Below are 17,938 nucleotides of genomic sequence, written 5' to 3' on the forward strand. Positions count from 1 at the left end.
ACACCAGTCAGTTTGTTCAAACTGGAACATTTCATTTAAGTATATAAGGTTAGTTCTGAAAGAATTCCCAGCTCATATTATTTCCATGGGGTTGTACAAAAGAAATACATTGGAGAATGGCCCTTCAACACACTCTGCTTTCACAAATCACTCAGAGCCCCTGCTATTATCCAGTCAGCAAGTGGTGTCAACAACAGGGTGCTCATTTAGTTTTCCATGAAGGGAAAAAAAAATCTTGCCATTTCCTTTAACACGGGAAGCAACATCGTTGGAGACTCAAGGCTGTCTAGATCTACCAGGTAGCAAGAGAAACAAATTGTAGTCTGAGTAAGAGGAAAGCAGTCTGCAGGGCACTTGTCATGTGACGACTTACAGGAGAGTTAAAAACCAAACTAAAACCTCAAAGTGCACAAAAAGCTTTATTTACATACAAAAATATGGGCATGAGAATTCAGTTGTTTTTTTTGTCTCTCATAAAAACCAACATTAATAGACAAATCAGTGCAAGTAAGTTAGTAGTTATTTTTTTGTAATTAAACTATTCAAAGCACAGACTTGTGAAATTAGAAATAAAACAGGAATTGTGTTATGCAACAATTTAGCTCATTTTTCCACCATCCTAGAAATCAAGTCTTCACAGATTTTTGTGAGTTCGTTGTTTTCCTTTGTCTGTGAAAAGAGAAGGAGACATATCAGAGACTGTAAGAGTTGCACAAATATTCAGAAAAGTCACCCATATTTTTACAGATTAGAATAGTTTGCACAGTGGGCCTCATTTTTAAGTAACAAAATGCAAGCTGAAGGAGAAGGCTGAGAGGTGCTTGTGTCTGGAGTACACAAATCACAGCATTCTTGTTTCATTTCATGGATCTCAGCTGGAGCTAATGAACAGCCCGGATGACACGCAATTTGGATCCAGCAGATTTTCATATAATACGGATTTCAGATGTGTTTTGCAGGTATGGATTTAATTTGCAAGCAGCAAAGCCTTTGGAAGGCGGCCCCTCCACTCCTCTGCTTGAACCACCACTAACAGTCCCAAGCTCCAATGAGAATTTAAGACTGACCTTTTGCTCAAGGCTGCTCTCTAGTGACTGGGCTCTCATCTGTTCTTTGCGCAAACTGGCGTGGAGCGCTGCCTCTTCGGCTTTGGCTTTGCTTCGTACTTGGGCAATCTCTTCATTTGCCCTGTCAAAAAGGCATTCAGGCATATTAGCTTCTTAGATAACTTGGGTGCTTTACTTAAATGCACTGCAATCTGAAGGATGCCAGATCCCAATACCTCATTACTCACCGGCATAGCTTTTCTTCTGCGTGGGCCTTCAATGCTTGATATTTCTGTTCCTCCTTCTTAAGTCTTGTATTGTAATCCTCAACACATTTTTTCAAAGCCTCTTCATTCTAGAAGAAGAAAAACAACAACACCCAGGCCATTTCAGAGGGGAGAGGACCTCTTAAAAATAATTGCGAGGGCAAGCCCAAATCTTGATCTGTCAAAAAGTAGAATCAGTCTGCACCAACACCACAAATTACACATTCAGCAAAATTCTGTTAAAACCTCTACAAGTGCATTGTAATATAGAAAGCTATACTGTTTGTATTCAGAAGAAAACAGGTTGAATGCATGTGTGCCACCTGTGCTATATCAAGTAATAGCACTTTAAGACATTTGGGAGAACAGAGAACCTTCCATACTGTTTCTTTAGTTTCCTGTCCAGAACCAACATCTCAGAAAATACTACATTGGGCACCAATGAAGCTCATCTAGCATTATTGATGTCTGGTCCTTTAAAGAAGGGATTGGCAATGTAGCACCTGTGGGTGTCCTTGTATGTTTTTCTGGTTTGTTTTTAAGAATAGTTTGGGAGGGGTTGTATGGGGGTGTGGGTAGAATAGCAGCCCTTCATCCATAGAGGGTTTTACTAAAATATGCTCAGTGTGTGATTAAGGGAATGCACTTGGGCGGAGAGAGAGAGGTTGCTGTGTGGTCTGTACGCATCATCTGCACAAGAGGGAGAAATGCAGGTGCTGCTTTTTCTGTATTGGTGTAAGAAAAATCTATGGATGAAGAGCAGTAAACTAACTAACTAAATAATAGTGACCACCTTGTATATTTTTCCCGGTACTGAGAAATGCTCTGTTTTAGACAGCAACAGTGTGTGTGTGTCTCAAAGAGAGATTGATTGATTTTGTATGATCCGCACAATTACGACTAGCAGGACATAAGCAACTTCCCATGTCAAACATGAGGTTGCCTGGGATTGGGAAAGTAGCAATGACTGCAGTACAGTGGTACCTTGGGTTACATACGCTTCAGGTTACAGACTGGTAACCCAGAAATAGTGCTTCAGGTTAAGAACTTTGCTTTAGGATGAGAACCGAAATCAGGCTCTGGCGGTGCGGTGGCAGCAGGAGGCCCCATTAGCTAAAGTGGTGCTTCAGGTTAAGAACAGTTTCAAGTTAAGAACGGACCTCCGGAACAAATTAAGTACTTAACCCGAGGTACCACTGTATCTCCAGTTTTCTTATGCTATCCCCCCCATCCAGCCCTGGTCCAAAAAGGGTGAAGACTGCTGCTTTGCATTTCACTCTGCAATTATTTTGATGTTCGTAGTAGTAAATGAATTTATTTTCAACCAAAGATGTCACGCTTGCCAAGTCCCCCCCCCCCCCCCGTAATTAAAATACAGTGCAGTCTTCATAATAGGATCTCAAAATAGCATGCCTCCACAGTTGTAGTTTACATACGTGTTGAAATGTAATGTGTAATCAGGGATACACATTGGCTTTGCAGGCTTAAGAGTTGCAAAGGTGGGTGTGGCGTTTACCCACTCCTTGTGACTATGTTTGTACAGGGGGATGGAAATGGTTAATGTAGATTGACCAATGAGAAAGCTCAGAGACGGAGTGTCTACCTGGTTTTGAGGCTCAGCCCAGGGGTTTTACCATTGGGAGAGGAGTCAGACAGAGCCAGTGAAAGTCGAACACAGTGGTTGTGACAGATAGAGTGAGAGACAGGGATAGAACTGAGAGAGAAGAGTGTGACAGTGAGATAGTGCCACATCTAGTTAAGGGTGCGCATTTGAGAAACCGTTCTGAACATATTTAAAACTTCTTTGTTCTTCAATAAACTTTAATCTTCGTTGTTGACTTTGCAACCTGACTCAGTATTTCACCAGAAGAAACCTGGTTGGTGGCAGCGGAACAATAAAGCAGTGGTGTACAGGTCAATAGTCCGTGAAACGACCGGGGGATCTGTACGAACGCCACAGTGGGAGACCCGTGTTTAAAGAAACAAGAAACATAAGTGGGCTGGCAGAGTTAGAAATGCTCACTTTCTGATATCCTTCTATTGCCTCCTTCTGCTTTTCAAATCGTTTGAAGAGCTCAGACAATGATTTTTCCACAGAATTCAGATCAGAGCTAATCTGCCGTTTTTCTTCCAGTACTTTCTGCAGTTCTTTCTGGGCAAGCTCCTTTTCTTTCTGGGAATTCTCTAGAGAAACAGATAGATACAAATGAAATGCACTGCTTGCTCTCTAGGATCCAAAACAGACAACAGTCCAGAGATCTTTGTGAAAAAACGCCCCATTACCCCCATGTCTTAGGAGAGGCAGTTTTCAAGTAACCTCAAGAAAGGCTGCAGATATTCAGAAATGTCAGATATAGATTCCATGGTGCAGAATTTAGGACACAAAGTGCAACAAAATAGAACAGGGTTTCTCAAACTCAGGTCTCCAGCTGTTTCTGAACTACAACTCCCATCATCCTGAGCTAGCAAGACCAGTGATCGGGGTGATGGGAATTGTAGTCCAAAAATAGCTGGAGACCCAAGTTTCAGAAACCCAGCATTGTTTGAACAGCTTCCTCTTAAGTTCATATTCAAATAATGCATATAAAACTGGTTTCTGTCAGCAGCTAGGCCTCACTAGTTTTCAGTGTCTTAAGAGGACAATTAAAGTAAAGGTAAAGGTACCCCTGCCCATACGGGCCAGTCTTGACAGACTCTAGGGTTGTGCGCCCATCTCACTCAAGAGGCCGGGGGCCAGTGCTGTCCGCAGACACTTCCGGGTCACGTGGCCAGCGTGACATCGCTGCTCTGGCGAGCCAGAGCTGCACACGGAAACGCCGTTTACCTTCCCGCTAGTAAGCGGTCCCTATTTATCTACTTGTACCCGAGAGTGCTTTCGAACTGCTAGGTTGGCAGGCGCTGGGACCGAACAACGGGAGCGCACCCCGCCGCGGGGATTCGAACCGCCGACCTTTCAATCGGCAAGCCCTAGGCGCTGAGGCTTTAACCCACAGCGCCACCCGCGTCCCAAGAGGACAATTAGCCTACAATAATGAAATATACAAATTAATGCTGTCCCTTAGAAGAGTGGGAGAACCACATGTTCCTGGACTCCAATTCCCATCATCCATGACCATTTGCCATGCTGGCTAGGGCTAATGGAAGTCCAGCAACATCTTGAGGGTCAGATTCCCCACCCTGTCCTAGTTCAAGTTCATTAATAGAAGCAGCCACTATGGAGCAATCATCTTAGCACTTAGATTGAACTATTACCTGTGGATGTGAGGCTTAATCTGTAATATAAAAGATTTTCCTAGTCTGTTTTTGATGCCATGTGGATGACTGCATACTATATTTTAGTTATGTATTTGTCTTGGAAACAACACTTTGGTTTTTAAAAAAATAAATACCAAAGATTGACAGTCAGTTTCTTCCAAATTAAGTTGATGGGCTAAGCCAGCCTCTCTCAAACATGCCCCCCCCCCCAGATGTTGTTGGACTACAACTTCCTTCATCCCTGACTGGTCCTGATAGCTAGGGATGATGGAAGCTGTACATTTGGGGGACCAAGTTTGAGATAGACTGGGCTAAGCCAATATCAAGTGATCTCGAATCTCTGCTGCTGTCCCATACTTCTGTGATTCTCAATTCCTGTGCTTTCCTAGTCTTTTTGAAAAGTTTGGCAAGAATGGAGCTGGAGACTCTCAAACACATCTTTGGAGCAGGAATACACGATGGTAGAGCACAGGTTTTGCACACAAAGTTTCCAAGGTTGAATCCCTCGGTTGTAAAAAGGTACCCCTGCCCGTACGGGCCAGTCTTGACAGACTCTAGGGTTGTGCGCCCATCTCACTCAAAGAGGCCAAGGGCCAGCGCTGTCCGAAGACACTTCCGGGTCACGTGGCCAGCATGACATCGCTGCTCTAGCGAGCCAGAGCCGCACACGGAAACGCCGTTTACCTTCCCGCTAGTAAGCGGTCCCTATTTATCTACTTGCACCCGGGAGTGCTTTCGAACTGCTAGGTTGGCAGGCGCTGGGACCGAACAACGGGAGCGCACCCCGCCACGGGGATTCGAACTGCCGACCTTTCGATCAGCAAGCCCTATGCGCTGAGGCTTTAACCCACAGCGCCACCCATGTCCCCTCGGTTGTAGCAAGCCTCAAAAACAAACAAACAAACAAACCAACCAACCAACCCACCCACCCACCCCTCACATCTGGCTGGGAGCCTTTGAAAGCTGCTGATAGTGAGCATATAGTTCTGGCCAGATATAACAGCGGTATGATTCAGTACAAAGCACCCCTGCCTTCATGCTTTTGTAATTTATACTTACCCATCACTTGTGCTACGGTAACTTCAAACTCCGCAACAATTGTTCTAAAAGAGAGAAAGAGCTTATTTTAATATGTATAGCAAGAAAGATTATAGGATTTTGCCATAGTCCCGGTTCCTGGCACTAATGACGCAGAACACTAAGCTTCCTATTTGAAGAAAGGCCATCTTGAACTGAGTGACTCTTCCTATTTTTCTGTTGTTTTTAATTGCATTTTTTTTTTTTAATCTCCACTGTAGTGGTAGTGGTGACAGTTCCCTCTCCTTTTGAGATAAGCTGCAAATAAAAATAATTTGCCCCTCCCAACAAAGATGGTCTTAATAAAGTTAGGCAACTCATGGAGGATCTAGACCAAAACAGGGTTTTCCTTGGCAATAATGAAACATGGCCCGCCTGAAACCCTGGAAAGCAGCTGCCAGTCAGTGCAGAAGATCCTGAGTGAGATGGACCAATGCCCTGACTCAAAATTACTTTAATAATTAGCAAAGCTTCAGCAGCACAGCACCATAGCTGTCAACCGTCCCTTATTTGGCGGGAAACTCCCTTATCCCAGCGCAGTGTCCCACTGCTGTCTCTTATTGATGATGTCCCTTAAATTTCCCGGGTTTTATGCTCGCCCGGCTCGGGATCCTCCGCTGTGAGAGCGCGCGCACGCTGGCGCCATCATCCTGGCGCGAGGAGTTCCATTGGCCCTTCCCCGCCCGAGAGAGAGGGGCGGGAGGGAGACAGACTCTCACCCGCACAGCCTGCGAGCCCGGAGGCGGCCTGAGGGAGGAGGGGATGCGGAGGGATGCAGAAGGGCGGCGCTTCAGTGGCTGCGGCGCCGCCACAACCGCTTCATACCAGATTGACAGCATCTGTCAATCCTACCAATGTACGCAACTCTCCACAACAGCAAAATCCCTTATTTGGGCTGCTGGTCCCTTATTTTCAAATCTGTAAGTTGACAGCTATGCACAGGACCCCTCCTAGGCCACGTTGCCCAGAATGCCTTGCTCCAAGGAAGGGCCCCAGCCATTTCTCAGAGTGAGGCTCACGGGAAGCCCGAGGCATGCCCGGCACTATGATGCATCAGCAGAGGCAAAGCAGTTCAACAGCTGAGGGGAAGGAAGTTAGGAGGAATAGCAGCCATGGCAAAGGTGAGGAGGCAGCAACCACAGAGGCACCTTGGGCAGAACAATCATCCCAGTCAGTCCAACAGGTATCCGGCACTGCCCAAGGAACCAGCACTTGTTGCCTACCAGGAAGGAAGAGGAAGCTTCAGTTCCAAAACAGAGTCAGATACCAGTTGAAATGGGTCTATATATTTGGTGGTATTTAAGTCCTGTGAGAAAGCAACCGTAGAACATGCTTCTGTATCCCAGTTGTACACCTACCCCATTTCTTTATTTTCCAAATAGATCTTGTGATGCTTCCTTTCCCATTCCAAAGCTTCCATCTCCTTTTCTTGTACCTGAAACCACAAGGTCCCCAAAATGAGAGCGTAACAGTAATGGATGTCACTTTAGATCTGAGCTAGAATCAAAGCAACACCCAGAAAAGTCCTTGGCTAGATCTCATTCTACCTTAAGGATAACTGTAGCATTTGATAAGCAAGCTTACTCTCTTTTGTATGGGCCCTTTGAGGAAGCCATTTATTTATAATCACCCAAGGAAAAAAGCAAAAGCAAATGACACTGGTGGTTTATATTGATCAGGAGCATTAGATGGAACAAATTTGATCAGTTTGAAAACTCCCATTGGTAAAGAAAATCTGCAGAAAAGTCTTGAAAGGTGGGTAAATGTTACCGGCCACAAGCTTGTGGCCAGCAGGAAATCAAATGCCATTCTAAACAGCATCTTTCTAAATAGTATCAACTCAAATATTCCTTCCCATGTTCTCACCTCGGAAGTAAGCTTTTTGATAACCGCGTCCTTCTCAAGTTTAACCCTTTCGATAGCTGTATCCATGTCTTGCTGAGTGTATTTCAACACTTCCACAATAGCCCCCGTAGGCAGCGCAGAAGGCAAAAATGAAATATCCTTAGTGGTTGGAATATCTGGAGAACCTCTGGCCTGTGACAAGAATTTAAAAACACATTTACATGTGGTACTTTTATAATGCACTTTTGTGCTAACAGATACTCTATTTAAGAGGCATCAAGCTGAATCAGGCAAACCATAGTTCCCTTGATGTCTAAACCGTTAAATGTTTTTAAAAAACCGTAGCTGGTTCATTTGCGTTTAAAATGTAATGCTTCTGACCTCTTCCAGCATGCAAGCATGAGGTTCACCATGGCTCATTCACACAACAGGAAACCATGATTTCGTACTATTTCTGAACTGGGCCAATGTGTTGATCTTTTTTAAAGAAATTACAAACCACCTGTATCTGCAAACTACTGGAGATATTTAGATGGCACTTACCAGATCTGTTGAAGCTCCTAGAAGGTCTATTCCCAATGACTTTTCTTCAGGTTTAGATGTTTTTATTTCATTGACTGCCATTTCTCTAGATGGTCTAATTTAAAATAAGAAAAAATACTAAATACTAAATACTAAAAATACTAAATAAGAAAACAATCCTAAATAGGCTCCAAAATTGAAGAGCACTAAAAATTGAATGCTTACCCATTTCGAACTGCAGGTTCATTAGCAGCAGGAGCATTTTTCTTAGGGCTTTCACTGAGCAGTGGATCAAATTTCAAGTACAGAGATTGCTTCCTCAAGACAGATTCTTTAAACTATGGGGAAGGAATTTGTAAGTAAGCGACGTACAAGCACAGGTCAGTCAGCCAAAGATGCGATTGTCTGGGGTACAGATCTTCCAAGTTGTATTAAAGGTCATCCCACAACCAAGGAAGTTTTGATACAACTATAAAACAACCCAATAAAAGTAGATCCCTCTATATCTGTTTTGTGATTTAAGCAGCATATAGTTTAGCTGGAAGAGAACGGAGACAGGGCAGTGTTTTGCCACAAGGTTTAGCTCTTGTTTAAATGAGAAAATATACACAACACTGAGTTTATATTGGTAGATAGACATTTACAGCTCTCCTCAGCAATTGCCTTCAGATCCTTAGGAGTATCTACTGCAGCCAAATTCTCCTCTGCTTGAGAGAAATACCTTTAACTCTCTTTTATAGACTGTTCTAGTATAGTAGCTCAATGCTGTAAAAATCTTAAAATCAGTTCACCTACTGGTTACTTACTGAGGCCCCTCCAAATTGTTCCAGGTAGTCCACTTCAATATTGAGTCCTAGAACTAAGCAAATGTGTTAATAAATGCAGAAAGCAATGGTTTTTATGTTATTAAAACTAGAAGTAGCATGGGCAAAGATAAGATAGTCCTTTCTGGAGATGAGAATTGCAAGCACACCTTCCTGCAATTTGTAGTAGCCTGTGCACCTTGTGGGAGTTACTGGGCACAGTTCAGCTCTTTCTACTTTTCATTTAAATTCATTTAACTTATGATTTAATCATGAAGGAACAGATAATTCGTCAAAGGCTTCTGGGAAATGATATACAATGAATTGAAAAAGATGTTAAAATATACGTTTGTGAAAAAAACAGAGGCCTTCCTATTAGGAATGGTAGGAAACAAAATTAATGAGAGAGACTGTAAACTGTTTCAATACGCAGTGACTGCTGCAAGGATACTTCTGGCCCAAAGACGGAAGCAGGAAGAAATTCCAACAGTGGAAGAATGGAGAAGGAAATTGACTGAATATGCAGAATTGGATAAATTGACTGGGAAGATTCGATATCAGAAAGACCAAACGTTTATCGAGGACTGGGGGAGATTTACAGAATATCTGAAAAACATATGTGATGTACAGACAACGCTTGTTGGTTTTGAAGAGACTCTGTGAGATAGCAAGAAATAGTGAAAAAAAAAAGAGTAAGAGGAAAAGGAGTTCTAAAAGGCAATATTAGGTTTAGAAATGCGTTAATAAATAGAAATTTTACGAAAGATTGACAGAGAAACTGAGGGAAGTCAAAAACTGAAGAATGAGCATTAAATAATGTGTTGACTGTATAAAATTGTTTGGAAAATGAATAAAAATCATTTTTTAAAAAAAATCATCAAAGGTTCAGATCTAACATTCTTCTGAACACTTTTGGAGTCACATGTGGTCAATTATCAGAATCTGGCAGGCTACAGGTTCCCAGCCCCTCGCTTTACGGGATCCATGGCTGTGCCTGGAACTTCAATGAAAGCTAGAAACACATATTCGTAAACTACTTAGAAGATTAATTTTCTTAGAATTAAGCTATATATAAATGAATAAAAAGCTATGCGCGGCATGCGCGGCAAGTGCTTTGCAGAACTTTGAGAATGACAGTAGTCTGTCCTCCAATCAGGGTAGCACATGAAGACAGTCACAAATATTTATCAACAAATATTTGCACACTGATTTTTTGGGGAGGCGGATCCTTAAGACAAACATCTGCAAAGCAGTCTTCATAGGAGGAGGAGATATGATAGCCATCTACAAATATCTAAAGGGCTGTCAAATGGAAGATGGAGCAAGCTTGTTTTCTGCTGCTCTAGAAGTTAGGATGCAAACCCGTGGATTAGAAAGATTCCTAATAAGGAATCCTACTGAGACTGACCCAGAAACTCCAGCGGGTGCAGAATGCTGCAGCGAGACTCCTTACGGGTGGACTCCCCTTCCTTTGAGGTTTTTAAGGAGAGGGCTGGGTGGCCACCTGTCATCTAGCTGAGATTCCTGCATTGCAGTGGGCTGGGCTAGGTGACACTCAAAAACTTTATAATAAATCTGGTAATTTGTACTTATGATGTCTGTTTGTGCTCTATGTAATTGCCCCAAGCATGGGAAACAAAATTAGGTATAACTGGGGGGGGGGGGGGGGGGGAATCTGCACAATAATTAGAAGGGCCTAAAAGGTCCATAGTTCCAACTTCTCTTACCTTCTGAGGGTGATCGGAACTCTTCGTTTTCTGTATCTGCAAGCTGGTTGTTTTCATGCATTACTGTTGCAGGCCTTTCAGAAGAAGGCTGGAGCAAAAAGCCATCTCCAGGCAACTCTCCATTTAAAGACAAGTTACCCTAAGAAGCAAAGTTTAATGAAAATATTCCTTAAAGTGGAGAGATGAAATAAATCGCACAGTAGTGTAAATGCTCCTCTTCACTTTACTGAGTAGATGCGGCAGAGGACCAAGTTCTCAAAAATCAATAAACACATTTTAAAAAGTCATTTTGCCATTGCAGACGGCTGCATTTTTATATGTAAGTAGTGTTATATTAAAAAGTGTTTTTCTTCCCCAAGGTTGTTATATTAGCAATATTATTGCTTTGCTTTGAATTCTGGAACTTGATTACAAGGTCTTTAAGATCATGGATTTATTATTCAAATACCACAAGTCTTCTTATAAAAGGTGAATGAACTAATATTAATAAAAACTTTACTTTAGCAATATAGTAAACTTAAGAGGTTTTACTACAATCAAGTGGTATTTACATCTGTTAAATTAAATCAAGTGCCTAAGTAGTACATCTGTTGAAATCTCAGAAGTATGCTTGTGTTTACTTCAAACGACCAGGACTGAGATAGGCTTTCCTGCTCTGCATAGTGCCTCTCACTCACCATGACAAGAAGGGGTGATTCAAAACCACTACAAGCATATGCAAAACTTGCCTATGCAGGTGACAGAATTCAGCTTTGAAACTGAATGCTTGTGCAGTTTTGTTTTCCATTTTGGCAAGTATGCACAGCTTTGAGTGAAGGTATAACAATGTACACAGGGCCATATCATACCATCAAATCCACTGACGGTTCAGCTGGAGTTTCTGCTTCAGCCACAGTTTGGTCTTCAGCTATAACCTGCTCATCACTCTCTTTCCTATAGGGAACAAGACAGCATATGTCACAGAACCTGCCAGCTAACAAAGCTTGGTTCAATGTTCTTTATAAATAAATTACCTTCCATAACTTTATAATCCAATTTTGTGCACAAACAGTATAACTTGCGCAATTTCAATCTTGCACAGCAGAAAAGCAGCCAGGTTCTTATTTGCACCCTTAAAAGCTCCTCTTGTGCCCCTGGGTTTTCCCCATCACTGAAAGAGCTTTTAAGCTCTCTGCCTTGCTCACCGGGTTCTGGGGTGCTCTTGCAGGAGCTCAAATGGTTCTGCAAATCACATGGGAGCATCCCAGAGCCCAGAAAGATTTTAAAAGCTCTTTGCCTTACTTGAAAGTTAAGGATGGTCGTGGGGGCAGTTCCAAGGGGGTAGTTACAGTACGGTGGTACCTCTGGTTACATACTTAATTCGTTCCGGAGGTCCATTCTTAATCTGAAACTGTTCTTAACCTGAAGCACCACTTTAGCTAATGGGGCCTCCCGCTGCTGCGGCGTGATTTTTGTTCTCATCCCGACGCAAAGTTCTTAACCCGAGGTATTATTTCTGCGTTAGCAGAGTCTGTAACCTGAAGCGTATGTAACCTGAAGCATATGTAACCCGAGGTATAGAAATTTTATATATACACACATGCCACCCACAGAACGCAACCCCAATGCAAGATGCAATAGTACTATATTTAGAATACCACCATTTTTAGCAAGAACCCGTCTTGATGTGCGGTATAATCGCTAGTGTCAGACCTAGACCTGGAACACCAGGGTTCAAATCCCCACTTGGCCTTGAAGCACACTGGGTGACCATGGGGCAGTCACTGCCTCTCAGTCTAACATACCTCACAGAGTTGTTGTGGGGGTGACATGTTAACTATACCACCTTAAGGTCCTTGGAGAAGAACAAGACTGTTTATGAACACTGTTTTCCTTAAGCATGTTATTAAACAGTTTATAGCTGGTTCTACTACACAGAACTGAGTAGCATGAAATGATAAGAGAAGCCTGAATAGTTCCAATGTATGCTGTTTTCCTCCCCTACCTGTCTTGGGTTCTCTAACTTGCTAGTTTTTGGGATTGATATAAAGTTGCAAGCTTTTTTAATTTGTACTACTTCATTTCCCAAGCCCAGGACTGCTCCAGATGTAGTGTTAAAATACTTACAATTTCTCACTTAATAGTTCTGCAGCTCCAAAGTCATCCGGTTGGTTGTGCAACTGTGCTTGAAGAAAGCCTGCTTTGGACAAAATACTATCCTCCTGGGTATCTGTTGTTTTAGTTCTTGGCATAGGACACTCAAGGGAATTTTGCATTTTTGAAACACCTCCTAATGGATTGAAGTCAGGATCACCAAATTTATTGCAGTCCAGGCTATAAGATGCTTTGTGGACAGAACTCTTTGTTGCCGTGTTGGTTCTCTCTTCAGCTTCTTCCTCCAACACTTTGCGAGTTGAAGCTGGTTTCGCAGAAGGAACCTTCATTTCAGCACCCTTGCCTGGTTTCCTTGGAGATACCTTATTAGTTGCCTTTTCAAGCATATCTGGTTCCAGTTTTATGAACTCAGGTTTTGTTACGTGAACCTCCCCCTCACACTCCGGCAAGATGCTGTTCACTGCTGTGGAATTTTGCCACTCTGATTCCTCAGTCTGAAAAGGTTTTGTTTCACCGCAGCTGACATTCTCAGAGCTACAGGATCCTTGCACGTGTTGCGAGGGAGAATTTTGTATGTGGGATATTGACAACGGCTCAGTTTTGCAGACTCTGTTAGAAACTGTTGCCAAATCAGAGCTTAGAAATTGCTTTGTCACATCATTGTTTGCCGATGGGGTTTTGCAACCTGTTTCCTCATCAGATGGATTGTTCTCTGTAGCAGTCTGAGGCAGGCAAACTGCATCAAGAGAATCGCCATCCTGTTTCTCAGCTGCAGCAAACACTGCCAAAGACGATATTTTCACAAAGTCGTCAGTAGGCAAGTCAGGGATATTTGCTCCTTTGCTTTTTGCTGACATTACATCATCTGAAGAATCAGGATTTACCTTTCCTTCCACCTCTATCTTCTCACTTGCAATATCAGCATCTAGGGTAACTGTTTGTTGACTCCTGTTGAAAGGTAGACCCATCACTAGCTAGTTAATACGGCCTTTGAAGAATAACTAAAATAAAAGAGCCGCATTTGGCACACAGGAAAAGAGGCTTTTCTTAGGTGCAGCCCAATGCTTACAAACAGGGCATTTACTATCCACTTCAGTTTGGCTGGAAAATTTATGTCAAACTTAGATTTTTCAGTGTTTGTCTTCTACATTGTATGCAATGTGGAACTGGAAATGTATACCCCAAAATAAGCTTTTGGCCGCCTCAAATGCTATATCCAAACACCTCCAGGAAAGAGTCTTCTATGAGAAGGCATTAAGTAGTGTCCTGCCCAATGTTTCATTTGGTTGCAAGACACTGCACCCTAAAAGAAGGCTTTGTGCTGCACCAAATGCTGCATCCAGATTTACTGGTAAATGCCCCAATGCATTCTCTGGGCACAATACCCTGCCAAGTATGAGCCCAAGCCAAAATTAGACAAACCATCTCTAAATAAGGAATGGAGGTGTGCACTGCCACAAAACTCTGAATCACGCACTCAGGAGTCAGTTTGTACATATTTTGGCAATTACTGGTGTGGAACCATGCACTTGTCAGTAATTTACACAAAGACTAAGCGTATGGCATCTACACATTCTGGGTTGTGTAGGTATATGATTTGTGGTGGGCGATTTTGTTTGGGCTGTTATAGGCATAGGCTTACACCATCAACAGTATCTTGCACCTAAACTAAGTGTGGGACTAGACACTACTCACTGCCACCTTGTAGATGACACCCTGGAGAATGACTTCTGCAGACTTAGGTCAATCTTCACATGATATCCACTCAATATTTCTTTTTTTATGCTTCTTTTTTATTAAAGATTTTCTTGTTTTACAGTAGTATGTGTAATATCTCTCGTATTTTTTCCATATAACATTTTTATAAATCAGTTTCATTTGTTTAGACATGGGGGGGGGGGAGATGGGGGTGGTGGCAATATTTCTATTTTGCTTAATGTATATAGGGTTTGGTGTCAGTGTTTCCACTCAATATTTCTAATGCCCAAAAATGTCACCAAATGGAAGACTCCTTCAGAAATCATGGGCTAATACAACCATCTGTTCTAGCACTTAAGTCAATGCTGCTGCTCTTAGCTTTGAAGGACCAGAAGAAACACTTCCCGTAAAATTTCAATTGTCAGCTTCTTGGAAGAAAAAGTCAGTCAACTCTCTCACTGAATCAGAAAAGACAGCTGCAAGAGAGTATTCTAGAGAACAGGGGCAATCATACAACCTTTTCTAGTTTTAATTTTTAAAAATACATCAAGAGGATCTGATTTACTCACATAGCACTGGATGCAGACAAGACAAAATCCTCTGGGATATCTGTGCAGTCACCTATAACAGGTGTTTCAGGAATCTTCCTTTTATCTGGACTTAGGATTCTGTGAGTCTGAGAATCCCGCATAGGAGTATGAAAAGTTACCTTGGAAGAGAAAGTCACACAAATCACTTGAGCAAGCACACACACACACACAAAACCCTAAGAGCACACATGCATGCACATCCATGGGGATTGATACCCTTCCTTTCCACTATGGAGGCCCTCAAGGCAGCTTATAAAATAATAAAGGCATCAATAAAGATGCCCATAAATATGATTAATAAAGAACAGATATTAAGCAACTAAAAGTATTAAAAACTGAACAGAGCTAGTACTAATACAAGTACTAAGCAACAGAGATCCTGTGTTCCTTTACAGTGATGGGTACATTTCAAAGGAATTCTATAGTAAGTCCTCCCTCACATTCCCATCACTGTAAAGGAACACAACCACCCAACAGGCATGGTGGTAACAGTTGGGGAAATTCTGCGTATGGGTTACAAAGTCTGTCTGCTATAGTTATCCCATAATCAAGTGAGAACTGAATATCAAATGCTTGGGCCATGTAATGCCTCTCCATGGTTCCATGCTACACATACCTACAATGAAGACCATTGCCAGTGTATACATTACACTTGCTGCTGGTCCATGACCGTTGAAGGGTCAGCTTGCTGTTGCCAGTGCACTTGGTGAAACTTAAGTATTTGTCAGCACAGAAACCCGTTGGACCAGGCCTTTAACACAGAAAATTATGCTGGACAGTAACAACAGACATACCTTCATAGGCTTCACCATCCCCTTTGGTGGCACATTTTCTTTCTGTGATGGGCGAAGAATAGAAGGTCTGCCTACGACTTCTGGAGATGTGAAAAGTATGGCACAGCTTTCAGCAGCTATGTCGTTGCTACCATTATCTCCACTTAAGGTATGCAGACTCATTCTAGAAATGAAAGCAAAGGTGTTAACAACCATAGCCAGGCTGACAATGTTGTTTTAATGCAACTGGATACTTCTAGGTGGGAACCTGTGGTCTCATAGGTCAAACCCTGTGGCTCTCCAAGTTATTGGACTCCACTCCTATGGACAGGGATGATGGGAGTTGGAGTCCTGCAAGTACTCAGAAATCCAGTTTCTCATCCATTCTCTAAAGTGTAGAGCTCTTGTAAACAAAATTCAGTGTCACTCAGGTTACCATTAACACTATTGTAAGCCACAATGAAGTATAAGCTTTGCTGCCAAAAGCAATAGTGCAAAAACAAGATTAAGCATCACTTCAAATGTGGGATGTTCTCACTCAGTGCTGTGGCTGTAAGTTTAGGGTGTTTTGAGACTGTGGGTATAGAAGGACTTTTTTTTTTAATCCCTCACTGCTAGAGGTGAGGTTACAGGAAACCAGGCAGAGGGCCTTCTGGGGAGTGGCACCAGCCCTTCAGATGTTAAGGAAATAAAACAACTACCTGACTTTTAGAAGACATCTGAAGGCAGCCCTGTTTAGGGAAGCTTTTAATGTTTGATGTATTTATCAAGTTTTTAATATTCTATTGGGAGCTGCCCATAGTGCCTGGGGAAACCCAGCCAATGGGTGGGGTCAGGGCCAGTATATAGGTTTGATGAGGTCCTAAGCTACTGAAGGTAATGGAGCCCTTTATATGTCCAGCTTTCCTTTGTCAACAACCAATTGTCACTGTTTTTTGTGCTGAATATATGCTATATACAGTGGTACCTCAAGTTAAGTACTTAATTTGTTCCGGAGGTCCGTTCTTAACCTGAAGCACCACTTTAGCTAATGGGGCCTCCTGCACGATTTCTGTTCTCATCCTGAAGCAAAGTTCTTAACCCGAGGTACTGTATCTGGGTTAGCGGAGTCTGTAACCTGAAGCGTATGTAACCCGAGGTACCACTGTATAGTAATTTATGGACCTAATAGGTATCTTAACAAAACATGTATTTTATCCTAGTAATTGCTGAACTTATAGTTTGTAAATGTACATCCAGTTTTTTCCCCTTAAATTTTTTTTTTGGGGGGGGGGGCAAGAGAGTGGGGCCCTAAGCTATAGCTTGTTTAGCTTCTATGTAAATCCGGCACTGGGTGGGGTATAAATCATTATCATCATTACTATAGCATGGCCTATCTTATTGCCATTATCTGTACAGTATATTTTTTGCACTTATACGAAGTATTAATGTTTAACTGGTTAAAGAGTTAAAAGAGAGATGCCTCCCGCCCCTCCTCCCCCCCCCCGTTTTTAGCCGCTTTCCTTTTCTCTGAAAGCCACCTTGAGGTAAAAAAGCAGGGAATAAAAACGGGACGACGCTAAGGCCTAATAGCCCGAGACGGACCAAAGCGACCCCCTCCAGCCGCTTCCCCGTTACTCGCGGCCCACCCTCCTTCCGCTGAGGGCCTGGACCGGGGCCGAAGCCTCCTCCCAAAAACAAGCGGGGGGGAGGAGACCGAGGGGGGGGCTTTTCCGCCCTCCCTGAGGGAGAAACCGCCGCCCGTCTCCGCTCACCTGCCTCCCTTCCAAACCACAGTCGCCGACCCGAGAGACGCCTATTCGCCAACTGAGGGAACCGCCGCCGCGTTCAAATTTTAAGCGTCGGCCCGCCTCCGCCAATAAAAAAAGCCCATTGCCGCGTTGCGTCAGAGGCCACGTGGCCTGCCGCCGGCCAACCAGAAGAGGCGGCGGCAGCAGGCATGCAAAGCGAGCCCAGAGGGCGGTGGAGGCGGAGCTTGGCTGATATTATTAACGCATGCGCACATCCGCCTGCCGTTGCAATTTCCTAAGCTAAGTGCAGGGAATGGGGCGCTTTATATGTCCGGCTGTCCTTTGTCAACAGCAAATTGCCACTGTTTTGTGTGTTGAACGTATGCTAGATGTCGAAGCAAAATTTAAAAATTCCTTCCTTTTTATTTTGTTTCGACTTGGGCAGACCAACACGGCTGCCTGCCTGTAACTAGAAATATGCTATATGGGAATTGATGGACCTAATAGGTATC

At 43.0% G+C, this 17,938-nt stretch overlaps 1 protein-coding gene across 2 annotated transcripts; it reads right to left on the reverse strand.

The window, feature by feature from the left end:
- Positions 1 to 400: 400 nt before the first annotated feature.
- On the reverse strand, positions 401 to 17,544 carry TACC3 (transforming acidic coiled-coil containing protein 3). Of its 2 annotated transcripts, XM_083440741.1 has the most exons (16): positions 17,451 to 17,544; positions 15,718 to 15,880; positions 14,903 to 15,042; positions 12,648 to 13,583; positions 11,390 to 11,474; positions 10,542 to 10,680; positions 8,818 to 8,870; positions 8,237 to 8,349; positions 8,033 to 8,126; positions 7,511 to 7,681; positions 7,003 to 7,079; positions 5,627 to 5,670; positions 3,336 to 3,496; positions 1,295 to 1,401; positions 1,068 to 1,188; positions 401 to 669 (listed from the first exon to the last, which is right to left on the reverse strand). In XM_083440741.1, exons 2-16 carry the CDS (start codon positions 15,877 to 15,879, stop codon positions 604 to 606), a joined length of 2,469 nt encoding a protein of 822 aa, XP_083296867.1. In that variant the 5' UTR covers position 15,880; positions 17,451 to 17,544; the 3' UTR covers positions 401 to 603. The 2 variants fall into 2 exon arrangements, with proteins under 2 accessions (XP_083296867.1, XP_083296868.1); XM_083440742.1 differs by lacking the exon at positions 12,648 to 13,583.
- Positions 17,545 to 17,938: the final 394 nt, after the last annotated feature.

The sequence above is a fragment of the Podarcis tiliguerta genome, assembly GCF_965153285.1.
Source record: "Podarcis tiliguerta genome assembly, chromosome: 5".
NCBI lineage: Eukaryota > Metazoa > Chordata > Lepidosauria > Squamata > Lacertidae > Podarcis > Podarcis tiliguerta.

What these genes read in the sequence shown, in the direction of transcription:
- TACC3 (XM_083440741.1), bottom strand. Translation starts at nt 15,879, where the DNA reads ATGAGTCTGCATACCTTAAGTGGAGATAATGGTAGCAACGACATAGCT. An exon ending in TTGGAAAATAAAGAAATGGG is followed by an intron (nt 5,671 to 7,002) that starts GTAGGTGTACAA and finishes TCTCTCTTTTAG; the next exon opens with AACAATTGTTGCGGAGTTTG. An exon ending in TACCGTAGCACAAGTGATGG is followed by an intron (nt 3,497 to 5,626) that starts GTAAGTATAAAT and finishes CTGTTTCTCTAG; the next exon opens with AGAATTCCCAGAAAGAAAAG.